This window comes from Canis lupus, chromosome 9 (genome assembly GCF_003254725.2).
Source record: "Canis lupus dingo isolate Sandy chromosome 9, ASM325472v2, whole genome shotgun sequence".
NCBI classification, from domain to species: domain Eukaryota; kingdom Metazoa; phylum Chordata; class Mammalia; order Carnivora; family Canidae; genus Canis; species Canis lupus.
In genome coordinates, this window is record NC_064251.1 from 16,067,577 (window position 1) to 16,085,826 (window position 18,250).

The window sequence follows — 18,250 nt, forward strand, 5'->3', positions numbered from 1 at the left end:
TCTAATATAATAAAAGTGGGATAAATAAAAACTCTGAAATGGGAGTTGTATAAGAGACTAGAACCACTTATACAAAGGCTTATATAAATTACTCTATAAAGATGGCATGTATATTACTTTTTATTTGCCTATGTGATAAGTTATTCAGAAAAAGGATTTATACTAATGTTTTATCATGCCAATTATTGTGGTAACATAGATTTTTGGCTGTTCAAACAATGGAAAGTGATATGCATTATTGAAAAAAAATCCAGAGAATATAAGATATTTTACTAAGATATAAAAAATCAGTAGTTTGCTCAAAAAGCATATAGCCCCAAACCAATCTGGATCATTATATAAAAGATACCACTAATGTACCAACAAGAATAACAATGTCAGTATCAGGAATAAAATGTTTAAAAGCATAATAGAAAAGCATCAGGATATTGGTATTTAAAATGACTTTTCCCTATAAGATTTCACTCACCTTTGAATGGCCTTACATTTTCCATGAGTGTATTCAGTTTAACCTTTTCACCTGTAAGATAATGTGCAAACAAGACCCAGCCATAATGACTCAGATCCAGAAAACATTATAAAAACTTTATATTGTAGAACATAACACTGAAATTTAAAAATTTATCCAAATTTGTTTTATAAATGTATCCCAGATAAGCATGGAATTGAAGAATCAAATTATAAATATGATAAATATATAACACAAAAGAAAAAATTGTAGTATAAAATTCTATACATAGCAGTGCTAGGAAGTTCTTTTTGTTTGCTTTTAGTTTCAGTTGTACAATTTACTGATTTAACACTTCAATACATTATCCTGTGCTCATCACAAGTGCACTCCTTAATCCCCATCACCTATTTAACCCATACACCTATCCACCTTCCCTCTGGTAACCATCAGTTTGTTAGATATAGTTAAAAGTCAGTTTCTTGGTTTTCCTCTCTCTTTTCTTTTCCCAAGATTGATTGTTTTGTTTCTTCATTTGCACAGATGAGTGAAATTGTATGGTATTTGTCTTTCTTTGACTGACTTATTTCACTTAGCATAATTCTCTCTAGCTCCATCCACGTCATTGCAAATGGCAGGATTTCATTCTTTTTTTATGGCTAATATTCCATTATATATTTAAATACATTAAATACATACCCCATCTTCTTTTTTAAAATTTATTTATGATAGTCACACAGAGAGAGAGAGAGAGAGAGGCAGAGACATAGGCAGAGGGAGAAGCAGGCTCCATGCACAGGGAGCCCGACATGGGATTCAATCCCAGGTCTCCAGGATTGCGCCCTGTGCCAAAGGCAGGCGCTAAACTGCTGCGCCACCCAGGGATCCCCATACCCCATCTTCTTTATCCATTCATCAATCCATGGACATTTGGGCTCTTTTCATAGTTTGGCTATTGTTGATAATGCTGCTATAAATATTGTGGTGCATGTGTCCCTTTAAATTAGTATTTTTGTATTCTTTGCTGGTAAATACCAGCAGTGTTAGGAAGTTTTATTATTATTATTATTATTATTATTATTTTATATATGTATATTTTTTATTGGAGTTTGATTTGCCAACATATAATATAATACCCAGTGCTCATCCCATCAAGTGCCCTCCTCAGTGCCCATCACCCAGTCACCCAACCCCCGCCCACTCCCTTTCACTACCCCTTGTTCATTTTCCAGAGTTAGGAGTCTCTCATGTTTTGTTACTCTCTCCAATTTTTCCCACTCATTTTCTCTCCTTTCCTCTAAAATCTCTTTCATTATTTTTTAGCTAGGCAGTTTTAAAAGCATTGCTGGGCCTGCTTTCCATTCGGCTTATTCTACTTTAGAATCCAGGAGTACTCTGATGTTTGGCCACCTTACTATCACAGGATTTAAAAGCAATGTATATTATAGTGGGTTCACCTACCTAAAATATTGTAGATGGCTACTTCCATGTGCAATGCTTACTCAGCACATTCTTTATGCTTACAATTCCACAGCCATCAAGATTTCCAATTTTTTCTTTTTTTTCCAATCTTTTCTGAATCCTTCATTTAATTTGTGTGATTACTGGTTGAAAATCCTCATTTCTCAGGCCATATTACACAGCCCCCTGAAGGTATCACTCATATCATTGTCTTTGAAGCACTGCTTACCTCTCTTATACAAGGCTATATTATTTAGTAGATAGGACAAAACTTTGAAGTTATATAAACCTATATAGACTTTTACAGGGTTGACAACTTCTCTCTGCTACTTAGCAGTCACGTGGCTTTGAGCAAGTCAATTGACTTCTGTGGCTGACCCTCAATTTCCAATCAGGGAAACTAAGATAACAATCTATTTCTCAAAGTTGTTTGAGGACTATTTATTTAGTATTATTTAGCATACTTCAAGTGCCAAATACTGTTTGTGGCATATAGCAGGCATTTAATACTTTATAATTATTGAGGAATGATGTCAGCATCATGGCAGCATAAGACATCCCTCTTTCTTGTCCCCCTTTTTAACTACTAAATTCAGCATCTATTTATGAACAGAAATATCTCTGTGGGCATTATGGGATCCAGCACCATATACCAAGAAACCCCGCAGGAATTTGCCCACATGGGTATTGAGTAACAAGGAGAAAGACTTTAGTGCAGGCGGCAGAATCAGTAGGAACTTGCCAACCAGCCACAGCTCCTCTCAGTTGTGGTTGGGAAAATTCAGGAGAGTGATGACTTGGGCAGACACCCACAAAGAGAGGGCTTTGTGGAGGTCCAGCTTTTAAGAGGAGAGATTCCAGCCCTCCACAGGATCTAACAATGAGTTTGGAGGCATTGGAGAGGTAAGGGGAATCCTGACAGTGCTGCCCCACTCCTAAGGCAACAGTGTGCTGGGCTGCACCAGCTGGTGGCAATCTTTCCCTGGGATGGGGATGAGGGGGAGGGAGGGTTGTGATTTCCTAGCTACCCCAGCTATGTGGAATGCTGCTAGAGAAGCCAGTTTTTTTCCTGCAGCACCCAAAGTGTTGAGGTGGGACTTCTATGACTGGGGAAAAGGAGGAGATCAGGAATAGGCAGATAATATTAAAGAGCATTAAACAAGTGTAGTCTCTGCTGACTGCCTTCAAGACTCAGTAGAGAAGCCTGTCCATGAATTGTTGGAGGAACCTCACTGGAAGAACCCCACACCTGGCCTAGGGGCAGTTCCAACACCCATAGTGCTAACCCCACACCCCTAACTCTGCTGCAAGCTTCTTGTGCATACTCCTGAATATAGTGGTGAGAGTAAACAGTGAGTGCCTTCAGAAAACACACTAGGGTCTGTGGGCGAGGGAGAAACCATAAATTTGAGCTTGTAGCTCCACCTTTTGGAAAACAAAAGAGAGGTTTTCAATAGCCAGCCTGGTGTGTTGTAAGAACCAGAGAAGAAACAGAAGGAGCCTCGATGTCCTTCGACAGATGAATGGATAAAGAAGATGTGGTCTATGTATACAGTGGAATATTACTCAGCCATTAGAAATGACGAATACCCACCATTTGCTTCGATGTGGATGGAACTGGAGGGTATTATGCTGGGTGAAGTCAGTCAATCAGAGAAGGATAATCATTATATGCTTTCACTCATATGGGGAAATATAACAAATAGTGAAAGGTATTATAGAGGAAAGGAGGGAAAATGAGTGGGAAATATCAGAGAGGGTGACAAAACATGAGAGACTCCTAACTCTGGGAAACAAACAAAGAGTAGTGGAAGGGGAGGTGGGTGGGGGTGATGGGGTGACGGGCACTGAGGGGGGCATGCATTTGGTGGGATGAGCACTGGGTGTTGTTTTTTATTTTTTTTAAATTTATTTATTCATAGAGACACACACAGAGAAAGAGAGAGAGAGAGAGAAAGAGAGAGGCAGAGGCACAGGGAGAAGTGGGACTCGATCCAGGGTCTCCAGAATCACACCCTGGGCTGCAGGTGGTGCTAAACCGCTGCGCCACCAGGGCTGCCCAGCACTGGGTGTTATACTGTATGTTGGCAAATTGAACTTCAATTAAAAAAAAAAAAAAAAAAAAAAAAAAAAGAATTCTGCCAGAAGAGGGAGCAAGAAGCATGGAGCAGGTATATCCATATGATGCTGGAGAAAATCCCAGAAATAAGCAGGACCAATGAAAAATATCTCTCATCTGAAGATAATCTTCAAGATAAGTAAAGATTTGGGGAAGTGATTACTTGTCTTTTCTGCCATTATATGTTCCTTTGTTTAGTCTAGTTAAAATTTATGATGATTTAAGGGTTTTTATTTTTTATTTTTTTATTTTTATTTATTTTATTTTTTTTTGTTTTGTTTAATTTTTATTTACTTATGATAGAGAGAGAGAGAGGCAGAGACACAGGCAGAGGGAGAAGCAGGCTCCATGCACCGGGAGCCTGATGTGGGATTCGATCCCGGGTCTCCAGGATCGCGCCCTGGGCCAAAGGCAGGCGCCAAACCGCTGCGCCACCCAGGGATCCCGATTTAAGGGATTTTTACTTTTTTTTTCTGACTGTAAAATTTCTTGACTTTCCTTTGTTTCATTTCTTCACTTGCTTCTTAGATCTGTCAATTTCTAGTTGGCATCTAGGAATTCAGTTCTGCAGGTGGCTGTCACTGTTTTAACAGATTACTGATTTAGACACTAATGATCTGAGGTAATATTTTTTCCCATATGAATACACTTGCAAATTTTATTAGAGGAGCTCACTCTCCCTGAAGGCACAACAACATGCTTACCATCAGTCGGCAGTTGGTTCTGCAGGTCCTCAACTTCCTCACCCTCCAGCTCATAACCCAAGTTTTCCAGGATGCTATTTTAGAGGTGCGACACTTTCCACCTCAGGGAAGAAGAAATAAGGATAAAAAATAACTGTATCCAAGAAAAATACTGGCCATATTCACACACCAACTGAATGGAACAAAGCCAGAGCACAATAACTAAAAAACCCCACAAAACCTGTTTTCAGCTACATGTGGGACATGTTCAACACATTGCACAACAGAGGTTTATTGTGGAAGCCAGAAATAGAATATATTCTGCCAATCTCATCCTAGGGGTTCTTTATATAGTTTGCAGGAAAGATGTATTTAGAAGAAAATAATATATAAATTATATATAATTGTACTTACATATCAATTCCATACTGTCTTTTTATATTATATTATACATATATATGTAATATATATGGTCAACCTGATTATTTTGGACAATAACTAGAGCTCTGGATAGCAAATAAATTTTGAAACTTTTTCAGGGTCAGAGAACTATAAATTAATTGGATATAGTTGCATCTAAAGTAGATTTACAGGCTAAAGGGATAGTAAAATCAATAATCTAATTATTGTGTAATGGTAAGGTCTTTTAAAAATTAAGGTAAAGTCTGCAGATGTTAGTTTTACTTGCCATTTGTTAAGATTCTCACTTACCAGGAAAAGCTTTTATATAATCAAGCAATGTATTTTTCTTTACCATTCCATCAGCTGTGAAATAAGATACATTTAAGGTAAAAAAAAAAAAAAAGGTTATATGGATAGTTAAAAAAAGGAGTAGGAAGGGCATAATTTCATAAATATATACTTTAAAAATATCTTAAGTTCTATGCCTACATTTCCCGGGCCCACATACCTCTTCATAAATAAGAAAAAAAATAAAATTCTTAATGTGAACCATCTGTCCATTCTACACTGAAACAAATATACCTTTTTCCTCAAACTGATTTCTCCTTTTCCTTCCTCTACAACCTACTAATTTAGCCTTCTTTTTATCTTTGCCCTGATTAAGCTTCATTACCCTCAGTAATGATACTCTCTTTTTTTTTAAAAGATGTATTTATTTATTCACAAGAGACACACAGAGAGAGGCAGAGATATAGGCAGAGGGAGAAGCAGGCTCCCCAAGGGGAGCCCATGCGGGACTCAATCCCAGGACCTCGGGATCATGCCCTGAGCCAAAGGCAGAGGCTCAACCACTGGGCCACCCAGGCGTCCCTATACTCTTTTTAAAAAGACTTTATTTTTAAGAAATCTCTACACACAATGTGGGGCTTTAACTTAAAACCATGAAATCAAGTGTCACATGCTCTACTGACTGAGCCAGCCAGGCACCCCAGAGTAATGATACTCCTAATGGCAGGGCCCAGGTATGAAGATATTATACCCTCTAATATATACCTAAAATGTCAAAGTCATAATTTCTTTACAACTAAAGTTGATCTTTTTGCCTTTTAGATTTTTATAAGAAACCATTCTTTATATGCTTTCACACTGAAGTTTACACTAGCACAGAGATACTCCATACATACACAGTATGTAAACTACCTACTAGTCATTGGCAACATTTTCAACAACCTCCAGAGCTCTCTATCTGTGAGTTCTATCCCCATGTTTCCCAGCGCTTTGTGTATGTCCTTGGCTTCAACTTTTCCTCCTTTAAAAGAAAGGAATGGTAACAGATGAGAATTGCCTTCTGAATCCAAATGATGAAGTGTCTAAGCTTGCACAGGGTTATCTACAATTATCAGAAGTTATTGTGAGAGTTCTAAATAAAATACTTATTTCTAATGCTCTTAATAACCTCAGAGGAGTTAACCCAAATTGTAGTAAAGGAATATATAGGAGGCAAAGTGATCTAAGTTATGTATAGGCAGCTACCTAATCTAAATTTTATTATCATCACTAAAATCTGTTACTCTTCACTTTGCCTGACTTGTGAGATAGATGATCTTCACTGCCCACATTATTTGTATCCCTGCCAAAATTTCACCTTAAAATTTACTGGGTGATAGTAGATGTTAGTTAAATAAGTGAATGAACAGGTTGCCCATTGGAGTGAATCACAACATGAAAAATGAAGTTTCATAGGAAATATCAGAAAGGGAGACAGAACATGAAGACTCCTAACTCTGGGAAATGAACTAGGGGTGGTGGAAGGGGAGGAGGGCGGGGTGTGGGGGTAACTGGGCGGGCACTGAGGGGGGCACTTGACGGAATGAGCACTGGGTGTTATTCTGTATGTTGGCAAATTGAACACAAATAAAAAATAAATTTATTATTAAAAAAATGAAGTTTCAGAGAATATAGAACTTGTTATTGAGAGTGCCACATTTTTGCCAAAACATAAATAATCCAAAGTAATTTTCATGTCATTAGAATCAAACTTTAATTGTTAAAAAAGTAGAAGTTAAAGGTCAATAACAGAATAAGAAAACACAACCTTAAATATGTATGTAAATGCGAAGTGTTTACATTTTAGTTCTACTTCTTTTCACAAAACAATTTGCTCACCTGTGAATTTTTCTCTTTTTTTTTAAATTTCTTTCTTTTAGCAGTTTATGCAGATCAACCATCCCAGAAGCTAAAAAATAAGCCACAATTCAGACAGACACAATTGTGTACTGACTGAGAAATATTGTTAAGTAGAGCAAAAGAATTAATTTTTTTATGATTTGTTGTTGAATACACACATGCAGATAAGCATGAAAGGGAAAACTATCCTCTAAAAACGTTAACTTTAGTTTCATTATTTATTCTCTACTTTCTTTTAATATCCCAACTCTACACACTATGTAACATCTCCCTCCTCAGGCTTGTTCTCTTCACTTTATACCACCTACTATACCAGATCCCTGGAAAAAGAGCAAGAAGTTGGAATTTTAAGTCTAGCTATTTCCCAATTTAACACTCTCCAGTCAGACACTGCCAAGTTAGCTTAGTTTATTACATTTTTTCTAGTAGATCTGTTCATTGCATGCTCAAAGATTGCGAGTGCCTTTAAATGAAAAGAATGTATTTATTCCTTATCCCACCTAGACATTCTAGTCCAATAAGTAGCATAATGTTTTGCACATGGTAATATTAAACATTTTAAACAGTGAAATGGAACATGTCAGAATGACAGAATCAGCTTTTATATCGGTATATTTTTCCAGGATTGCAGATGCAGTGTATTTTAGGGCAACCCCTCCAACTTAGAAATTATGCATATTATAGAATTTCTTACGAAAAATATGCTATTTATTACTGTGGAATTCCATTCATCTTTTTTTAAGGTCAAATTTATTTATTTGTTTGTATATTTTTTATTGGATTTTGATTTGTCAACATATAGTATAACACCCAGTGCTCATCCCGTCAAGTGCCCCCCCCTCAGTGCCCGTGACCCAGTCACCCCAACCCCCTGCCCACCTCCCCTTCCACTACCCCTTGTTCATTTCGCAGTTAGGAGTCTCTCATGTTCTGTCACCCTCTCTGATATTTCCCACTCATTTTCTCTCCTTTTCCCTGTAATCCCTTTCACTATTTTTTATATTCCCCGAATGTATGAAATCATGTTTGTCCTTCTCTGATTGACTTACTTCACTCAGCATAATACCCTTCAGTGCCATTCTTCTTTTGAAGTAGTTTCCAGTATACCTTCTCCATATATTTAAATAAATATATATATTTAAGAGAGAGAGACAGAGAGAGAGACAGCGAGCGGAGGGAGAGTGAGAAGCAGACTCCCTGCAGAACAGGGACCCTGAGATCCTCTGAGCCAAAGACAAATGCTTAACTGACTGGGCCACCCAGGCACCTCCTCTCCATACATTTATTTAGCAGATTTGCACCTTGAGGGCTCTTGCTATATGTATAGCACGTTGTCATTTTACATAAAATATCCAGTTAACTATCAGTGAATACCTACTAATTACAATAACTGGAAAGTCCTTGTTGAAAGCCTTGAATAGTGTGGCTAAACACATTATGTAATTAATTTCATTTCTTGTTCATTCAACAAATATTTATATAGTATCAGATATCTGCATACCTGTGCTAGGCACTGGGATACAATAGTGAGCAACACAGAAATGGCTCCTGTCCTTAGAGAGCCTTCATTTATTACTTATTTCACTGAGTTTAAGTAAGAAGAAAACTTTGAAATTTCTTTCAGCTTCTCTATCAGGACGGACCTTCAGAAATCTCTTTCAGTTTTTTATTCTAAGATAGCAGGAAAGTTTGTGCTGATTTCCTAGGAACAACAACAAAGGTATACTAGCTAATCATGTATATGATGGGAATCACTGAGGGAAGCAGAGTACTGTTTATTTGATCTGCGTGTATAAATACTTATTTTTGCTTCATGTGTAACATAATATACTCTAGCCTGAGGACCAAATGCAATAGCTTCTCACCTCTCAATTTATATGTATATAAATATATATATACACATAAATAAAATGTATAAAATATTTTGTATATGTTTATATAAAGCATAAACATATATATTATATATATGTTTAATTGAAGCTCGATTTGCCAACATATAGTAGAATACCCAATGCTCATCCCATCAAATGCCCTCCTCAGTGCCCGGCACCCAGTCACCCCATCCCCCTGCCTGCCTCCCCTTCCATTACCCCTTGTTTGTTTCCCAGAGTTAGGAGTCTCTCATGTTTTGTCACTCTAATTTTTCCCACTCATTTTCCCTCCTTTCCCCTATAATTCCTTTCACTATTTCTTATATTGCCCATAGGAGTGAAACTGTATAATGATTGTCCTTCTCCAATTGATTTACTTCACTCAGCATAATATCCTCCAGTTCCAACCATGTCGAAGCAAATGGTGGGTATTCGTCCTTTCTAAAGGCTGAGTATATATAGACCACATCTTCTTTCTTCTTTATCTATTCATCTGTTGAAGGACGTTGTAGCTCCTTCCACAGTTTGGCTATTGTGGACATTGCTGCTATAAACAATGGGGTGCAGGTGTCCCGGCGTTTCACTGCATCTGTATTTTTGGGGCAAATCCCCAGTAGTGCAATTGCTGGGTTGTAGGGTAGCTCTGTTTTTAACTCTTTGAGGAACCTCCACGCAGTTCCCCAGAGTGGCTGTACCAGTTCACATTCCCACCAACAGTGCGAGAGGGCTCCCCTTTCTCCACATCCTCTCCAAAATTTGATGTTTCCTGTCTTGTTAATTTTCACCATTCTCATGGGTGTGAAGTGGTATCTCATTGTGGTTTTGATTTGTATTTCCCTGATGGCAAGTGACACACAGCATTTTCCCAACCTGTAGGCTGTCTTTTAGTTTCGTTGACAGTTTCTTTTGCTGTGCAGAAGCTTTTTATCTTGATGAAGTCCCAATAGTTCATTTTTGCTTTTGTTTCCTTTGCCTTCATAGATGTATCTTACAAGAAGTTGCTATAGCCAAGTTCAAAAAGGGTATTGCCTGTGTTCTCCTCTAGGATTTTGATGGATTCTTGTCTCACATTTAGATCTTTCTTCCATTCTGAGTTTATCTTTGTGTATGGTGAAAGAGAGTGGTCTAGTTTCATTCTTCTGCATGTGGATGTCCAATTTTTCCCAGCACCATTTATTGAAGAGACTGTCCTTTTTCCAGTGCATGGTCTTTCCTGCTTTGTCGAATATTAGCTTTTTTTCCATATATTTTCAGTTTAATGGGAGGTTTTTGATTAAGTGTTCTCAGGATTATGAATTTAAAAAAATTAAGATATTGCTGTGAAATTTTAAAAAATATATATATATTTTATTGGTGTTCAATTTACCAACATACAGAATAACCCCCAGTGCCCGTCACCCAATCACTCCCACCCCCCGCCCTCCTCCCCTTCTACCACCCCTAGTTCGTTTCCCAGAGTTAGCAGTCTTTACGTTCTGTCTCCCTTTCTGATATTTCCCACACATTTCTTCTCCCTTCCCTTATATTCCCTTTCACTATTATTTATATTCCCCAAATGAATGAGAACATATAATGTTTGTCCTTCTCCGATTGACTTACTTCACTCAGCATAATACCCTCCAGTTCCATCCACGTTGAAGCAAATGGTGGGTATTTGTCATTTCTAATGGCTGAGTAATATTCCATTGTATACATAAACCACATCTTCTTTATCCAGTCATCTTTCGATGGACACCGAGGCTCCTTCCACAGTTTGGCTATTGTGGACATTGCTGCTATAAACATCGGGGTGCAGGTGTCCCGGCGTTTCACTGCATCTGTATCTTTGGGGTAAATCCCCAACAGTGCAATTGCTGGGTCGTAGGGCAGGTCTATTTTTAACTCTTTGAGGAACCTCCACACAGTTTTCCAGAGTGGCTGCATCGCTTCACATTCCCACCAACAGTATAAGAGGGTTCCCTTTTCTCCACATCCTCTCCAACATTTGTTGTTTCCTGCCTTGTTAATTTGCCCCATTCTCACTGGTGTGAGGTGGTATCTCATTGTGGTTTTGATTTGTATTTCCCTGATAGCAAGTTATGCAGAGCATTTTCTCATATGCATGTTGGCTATGTCTATGTCTTCCTCTGTGGGATTTCTGTTCATGTCTTTTGCCCATTTCATGATTGGATTGTTTGTTTCTTTGGTGTTGAGTTTAAGAAGTTCTTCATAGATCTTGGAAACTAGCCCTTTATCTGATATGTCATTGCAAATATCTTCTCCCATTCTGTAGGTTGTCTTTTAGTTTTGTTGACTGTATCCTTTGCTGTGCAAAAGCTTCTTATCTTGATGAAGTCCCAATAGTTCATTTTTGCTTTTGTTTCTTTTGCCTTCGTGGAAGTATCTTGCAAGAAGTTACTGTGGCCGAGTTCAAAAGGGTGTTGCCTGTGTTCTTCTCTAGGATTTTGATGGAATCTTGTCTCACATTAGGATCTTTCATCCATTTTGAGTTTATCTTTGTGTATGGTGAAAGAGAGTGGTCTAGTTTCATTCTTCTGCATGTGGATGTCCAATTTACTCAGCACCATTTATTGAAGAGACTGTCTTTCTTCCAATGGATAGTCTTTCCTCCTTTATCGAATATTAGTTGACCATAAAGTTCAGGGTCCACTTCTGGGTTCTCTATTCTGTTCCATTGATCTATGTGTCTGTTTTTGTGCCAGTACCACACTGTCTTGATGACCACAGCTTTGTAGTACAACCTGAAATCTGGCATTGTGATGCCCCCGGCGTTGGTTTTCTTTTTTAAAATTCCCCTGGCTATTCGGGGTCTTTTCTGATACCACACAAATCTTAAGATAATTTGTTCTAACTCTCTGAAGAAAGTCCATGGTATTTTGATACTGATTGCATTAAACGTGTATATTGCCCTGGGTAACATTGACATTTTCACAATATTAATTCTGCCAATCCATGAGCATGGAATATTTTTCCATCTCTTTGTGTCTTCCTCAATTTCTTTCAGAAGTGTTCTACAGTTTTGAGGGTATAGATCCTTTACCTCTTTGGTTAGGTTTATTCCTAGGTATCTTATGCTTTGGGGTGCAATTGTAAATGGGATTGACTCCTTAATTTCTCTTTCTTCAGTCTCATTGTTAGTGTATAGAAATGCCACTGATTTCTGGGCATTGATTTTGTATCCTGCCATGCTACCGAATTGCTGTATGAGTTCTAGCAATCTTGGGGTGGAGACTTTTGGGTTTTCTATGTAGAGTATCATGTCATCGGCGAAGAGGGAGAGTTTGACTTCTTTGCCAATTTGAATGCCTTTAATGTCTTTTTGTTGTCTGATAGCTGAGGCTAGGACTTCCAGTACTATGTTGAATAGCAGTGGTGAGAGTGGACATCCCTGTCTTGTTCCTGATCTTAGGGGAAAGGCTCCCAGTGCTTCCCCATTGAGAATGATATTTGCTGTGGGCTTTTCATAGATGGCTTTTAAGATACTGAGGAATGTTCCCTCTATCCCTACACTCTGAAGAGTTTTGATCAGAAATGGATGCTGTATTTTGTCAAATGCTTTCTCTGCATCTAATGAGAGGATCCTATGGTTCTTGGTTTTTCTCTTGCTGATATGATGAATCACATTGATTATTTTACGGGTGTTGAACCAGCCTTGTGTCCCAGGGATAAATCCTACTTGGTCATGGTGAATAATTTTCTTAATGTACTGTTGGATCCTATTGGCCAGTATCTTGTTGAGAATTTTTGTGTCCATGTTCATCAGGGATATTGGTCTATAATTCTCCTTTTTGGTGGGGTCTTTGTCTGTTTTTGGAATTAAGGTGATGCTGGCCTCATAGAACGAATTTGGAAGTACTCCATCTCTTTCTATCTTTCCAAACAGCTTTAGGAGAATAGGTATGGTTTCTTCTTTAAACGTTTGATAGAATTCCCCAGGGAAGCCATCTGGCCCTGGACTCTTGCGTCTTGGGAGGTTTTTGATTTCTGCTTCAATTTCCTCCCTGGTTATTGGCCTGTTCAGGTTTTCTATTTCTTCCTGTTCCAGTTTTGGTAGTTTGTGGCTTTCCAGGAATGCGTCCATTTCTTCTAGATTGCCTAATTTATTGGCGTATAGCTGTTCATAATATGTTTTTAAAATCGTTTGTATTTCCTTGGTGTTGGTAGTGATCTCTCCTTTCTCATTCATGATTTTATTGAGTCTTCTGTCTCTTCTTTTCAATAAGGCTGGCTAATGGTTTATCTATCTTATTAATTCTTTCAAAGAACCAACTCCTGGTTCTGTTGATCTGTTCCACAGTTCTTCTGGTCTTGATTTCATTGAGTTCTGCTCGAATCTTTATTAACTCTCTTCTTCTCCTGGGTGTAGGATCTATTTGCTGTTTTTTCTCTAGCTCCTTTATGTGTAAGGTTAGCTTTTGTATTTGAGTTCTTTCCAGTTTTTGAATGGATGCTTGTATTGCGATGTATTTCCCCCTTAGGACTGCTTTTGCTGCATCCCAAAGATTTTGAACGGTTGTATCTTCATTCTCATTACTTTCCATGAATCTTTTTAATTCTTCCTTAATTTCCTGGTTGACCCTTTCATCTTTTAGCAGGATGGTCCTTAACCTCCACGTGTTTGAGGTCCTTCCAAACTTCTTGTTGTGATTTAGTTCTAATTTCAAGGCATTATGGTCTGAGAATATGCAGGGGACGATCCCAATCTTTTGGTATCGGTTCAGACCCGATTTGTCACCCAGTATGTGGTCTATTCTGGAGAAAGTTCCATGTGCACTTGAGAGGAATGTGTATTCAGTTGAGTTTGGATGTAAAGTTCTGCAGATATCTGTGAAATCCATCTGGTCCAGTGTATCATTTAAAGCTCTCGTTTCTTTGGAGATGTTGTGCTTAGAAGACTATCGAGTATAGAAAGAGCTAGATTGAAGTCACCAAGTATAAGTGTATTATTATCTAAGTATTTCTTCACTTTGGTTAATAATTGATTTATATATTTGGCAGCTCCCACATTCGGGGCATATATATTGAGGATTGTTAAGTCCTCTTGTTGGATAGATCCTTTAAGTATGAGATAGTGTCCCTTTTCAGCTCTCACTACAGTCTTCGGGGTAAATTTTAGTTTATCTGATATAAGGATGGCTACCCCTGCTTTCTTTTGAGGACCATTCGAATGGAAAGTGGTTCTCCAACATTTTATTTTCAGATTGTACGTGTCCTTCTGTCTAAAATGAGTCTCTTGTAGACAGCAAATATGGGTCCTGCTTTTTTATCCAGTCTGACACCCTGCGTCACCCCAATTAAACGTAGGTTTTTCTTCCTCAGGCCGTGGTTTATTTCCCTTAATCTGTCTTCACGGTCTTTTAATTGTCTGTCTCTTTTTTCCTCAGTTTCCCTCTTTGCCATCAACTTGTCTTCTATGTCACTCACTCGTTCTTCCACCTCGTTAACCCTCGTTGTTAGGACTTCTAGTTTGGATTGCATCTCATTCAATTGATTTTTAATTTCTGCCTGATTAGCTCTAAATTCTGCAGTCATGAAGTCTCTTGAGTCCTTTATGCTTTTTTCTAGAGCCACCAGTAGCTGTATAATAGTGCTTCTGAATTGGCTTTCTGACATTGAATTGTAATTAGATTTTGTAACTCTGTGGGAAAGAGGACTGTTTCTGATTCTTTCTTTTGAGGTGAGGTTTTCCTTCTAGTCATTTTGCTCAGTGCAGAGTGGCCAAAAGCAAGTTGTATTGGGAAAAGGAGAAAAAGAGAGGAGAGAAAGAAGGAAAGAAAAGAGAAAGAGGAAAAAAAAAAGGAAGAAAAAAACAAAAAAAAAAAAAGAAGAAAAAGAGAAAGAAAAAGAAAGAAAGGAGAAAAAGGGGGTGGGGGAAGGAAACAGATCAAAAAGCAAAACAAAACAAAACAACAACAACAACAAAAAAAAAAAAAAAAAAAGAAGAAGAAGAAAAAGAAGAAACGAACCACCGGGGAGTATCTTCTGATTCTGTGTACTTTAAGTCCCTTGGCTTCCCCTGGAAATTGTCCGTCTAGCTGGTCTTCTGGGGGAGGGGCCTGTTGTGCTGATTTTCAGGTGTTAGCAGCGGGGGAGCTGCTCTGCCTCCTGCCTGGTGCGGGGCTCAGTGGGGGGTTGTTTACCCCGTGAGGCCCCAGGAGCAACAGCCCCAGTGGCGGGGCCAGCTCTGGAAACCTGTATTCAGCTCCGGCAGGAACCACGGAGCTCTCCGTCTGCAGGGCCTGGAGGCTCCGGGGCAGGAGGGTCCTTGCTGTCCTGGGCCCTCCTGGCCTCTGCCTGTCCCGCGGGGAGGCCGGATCCTGGGTGTGTCCCGGCGCCCTGTGCTCAGGAGCCTGCGCTGTTGGATTCGCGCTCCCGGCCCGCAGCCCCCTTCGCGGAGCCCCTCCGAGCTGCTCCGGGTCCCGCCGCGCACTCTCCTGCCCGCCGCAGGTGTCTGTTAGTGTCCCAGGGAGCCGAGGGCATCCCCGCCCTCCTGGGTCCTGCTCTAACTCCCCGCGAGGCCTTTCCGCCCCGGAAGGTTGGTGCAGCTCCTGCGTCTCCGGGACGGGGCTCTCCTGTCCTGGGGACACTCGCCCCGGCCGCAGCCCGGCTCCTCGCGGGGCCCCTCCCCCTTGGAGGCCTTTGTTTCTTTATTTCTTTTTTTCCGTCTTCCTACCTTGATAGAAGCGCGAACTCTTCTCACTGTAGCATTCCAGGTGTTCTCTCTTTAATTCTCAGGCCGAATTCATAGGTTTTCTAGGTAATTTGGTGGAGACAGGTGATTTGGAGACCTTACTCTTCCGCCATCCTGCCTGCTTCCCTGTCGAATATTAGTTGACCGTAGAGTTTAGGGCCCATTTCTGGGTTCTCTATTCTGTTCCATTGAACTATATGTCTGTTTTTATTATTTTTTTTGCCTGTACCACATTGCCTTGATAATCACAGCTTTGTAATACAGCTTGAAATCCAGCATTGTGATGCCCCTGGCTTTGGTTTTCTTTTTCAACATTCCCCTGGCTATTCAAGGTCTTTTCTGATTTCACACAAATATTAAGATGATTTGTTCCAACTCTCTGAAGAAAGTCCATGGTATTTTGATAGGGATTGCATTGAACATGTAAATTGCCCTGGGTAGCATTGACATTTTCACAGTATTTATTCTTCTAATCCATGCTCATGGATTATTTATTTTTATTTATTATTATTTTTCCATCTCTTTGTGTCTTCCTCAATTTCTTTCAGAAATGTTCTGTAGTTTTGAGGGTATAGATCCTTCACCTCTTTGGTTAGGTTTATTCCTAGGTATCTTATGCTTTTGGGTGCAATTGTAAATGGGATTGACTCCTTAATTTCTCTTCTTCAGTCTCATTATATTAGTGTATATCATATCTCAATTTTTAGCTGGAGATCTGAGTCTGGATATTTATTTATTTATTAATGAATTATTTATTTAGATTATTTTGTTTATTCATGAGAGACACACAGAGAGAGAGGTAAAGACATAGGCAGAGGGAGAAGTAGGCTCCCTTCAGGGAGGCTGATGTGGGACTCAAACTCAGGACTACTGGGATCATGACCTGAGCCAAAGGGAGATGCTCAACAACTGAACCGCCCAGGTGCCCCATGGATTTTAGTTATTTAATTGTTTTTCAGAAAAAATAGTTTGATCAATTTGTTGACTAGGGTAATGTCTCAAAACCTTTTTTTTTTTTTTTTTTTTTTACTATTCTCAAGTATTTATTTTCTCTTCTTCTTGCAAACTTCAATAAAATGATAATAGGTAAGGAATAAAAACTATGATCACTCACAAAAGATAGCAACAATATAGGAGAGGAGATACCAGTGAACAACAAACTTCAGTAATATTTAGAAATTAGAATGCAAGTAAAGTAGTGATAACTAAATTAGTACAGCTGAAGAAAGGAAATTATAACCTGAAAAGCTTATGAAGGGATAGAAATGAAAAGTCATAGTTGAAAAGCAAATCCATTCTGGAGGAATGCATTTCATTTTAGGTCTCAAAGAATTCTTACAGTAATTTTTCAGTGACATTGAATAGCATACAGGAAATAACCAAACACATAGGGAAACAAGGACACTGTAAGTGAGAATCAGAAGAGACAACAGAGAGTAAAGAAAACCCCCCAAACAATTCATTAACTGGAATTATGAGACCAATATTATAAGATAACTATGTAAATTTGAAAATATCTGCAAGAAATAAAAACATAGCTATTAGATTTGAAAGAGAACTAAGTCGAGTTTCTAGAAATTGAGAATAAAAAACAAAGGAATGCAAGGCAAAATGCAAAAAAGGAATACAAACAATAGGAATACAAGAAATAAAATAAAGAGGTAAATAGCTAGATGCAATAGCAAATTAGACTAACTAGAGTTAGTGTACTAGAAGTCAAGTCAGGCAAAACCCTCCAGAATGATGCACAGGAAAAAAATATAGAAAATACTGAAGAGGGGTTAAGTGTCATGGAAGATGGAGGAAAAAGGTTTAATATACATTTAGCTGGAGTTCCAGGGGGAAAAAAGACTATGGGACAGAGACGATACTGGAAGAGACAGTGGCTGAGAATTTTCCAGATCTTATGAGTGATCCCAATTCTCAGACTCAAGTTCCAAAGAATCCCAAGGAGAATAAATGGAAAGAAATCCATTCCTATCTTCCACATTGTAGTGAAACTTTTAAACTAAAGAGAATTTTTTTTTAAAAGAAAAAGATTATTTTCCAAAGATCAGTAGATTCACAGCTGACTTCTCATCAGCAATGTTATAAAGCAGAATATAGTGGAATGATATCTTCAATGAGCTAAAAGAGCATAACTGTCCACCTAGAATTCTAAACCCAGAGAAAATATATTTCAAAAGTAAGGGTAAAATAAAGATGTTTTTATGCCAAAATGCCTTCCATATCATTATTTGTTACTAGCAGATCCTAAATAAGGAAGTTACATCAAGCAGAGAAAAGTTATCTCAAATGAAAGGTCTGAAGTAAAAAAAAAAAAAAGATTAATAGCAAAGAAAAGGCAAAAGTGGATAAATCTGAATGAATACTGGCCTCATAAAACAT

General features: G+C 38.5%; 2 protein-coding genes across 7 annotated transcripts in view; both read right to left on the minus strand.

Moving 5' to 3' along the window:
* EFCAB3 (EF-hand calcium binding domain 3) overlaps positions 1-15,863 on the minus strand; it is a 140,891-nt gene extending 125,028 nt beyond the window's left edge. The window contains exon 1 of the mRNA XM_049114616.1: positions 15,845-15,863. The gene's annotated coding sequence lies outside the window, so the exon portion shown is untranslated. The remainder of the gene's footprint in view (positions 1-15,844) is intronic.
* LOC112652933 (uncharacterized) overlaps positions 1-18,250 on the minus strand; it is a 73,147-nt gene that overhangs the window by 25,095 nt on the left and 29,802 nt on the right. For 3 of the 6 annotated variants that reach the window (XM_035721230.2, XM_035721228.2, XM_035721227.2), the window contains exons 12-13: positions 5,423-5,476; positions 4,733-4,833 (exon numbers count right to left, since the gene is read on the minus strand). In XM_035721230.2, coding sequence (XP_035577123.1) covers positions 4,733-4,833; positions 5,423-5,476 — 155 coding nt within the window. Of the gene's footprint in view, positions 1-469; positions 521-4,732; positions 4,840-5,422; positions 5,477-18,250 lie in introns of those variants that run through there. The other 3 variants (XM_035721231.2, XM_035721235.2, XM_035721232.2) reach the window with 2 other exon arrangements.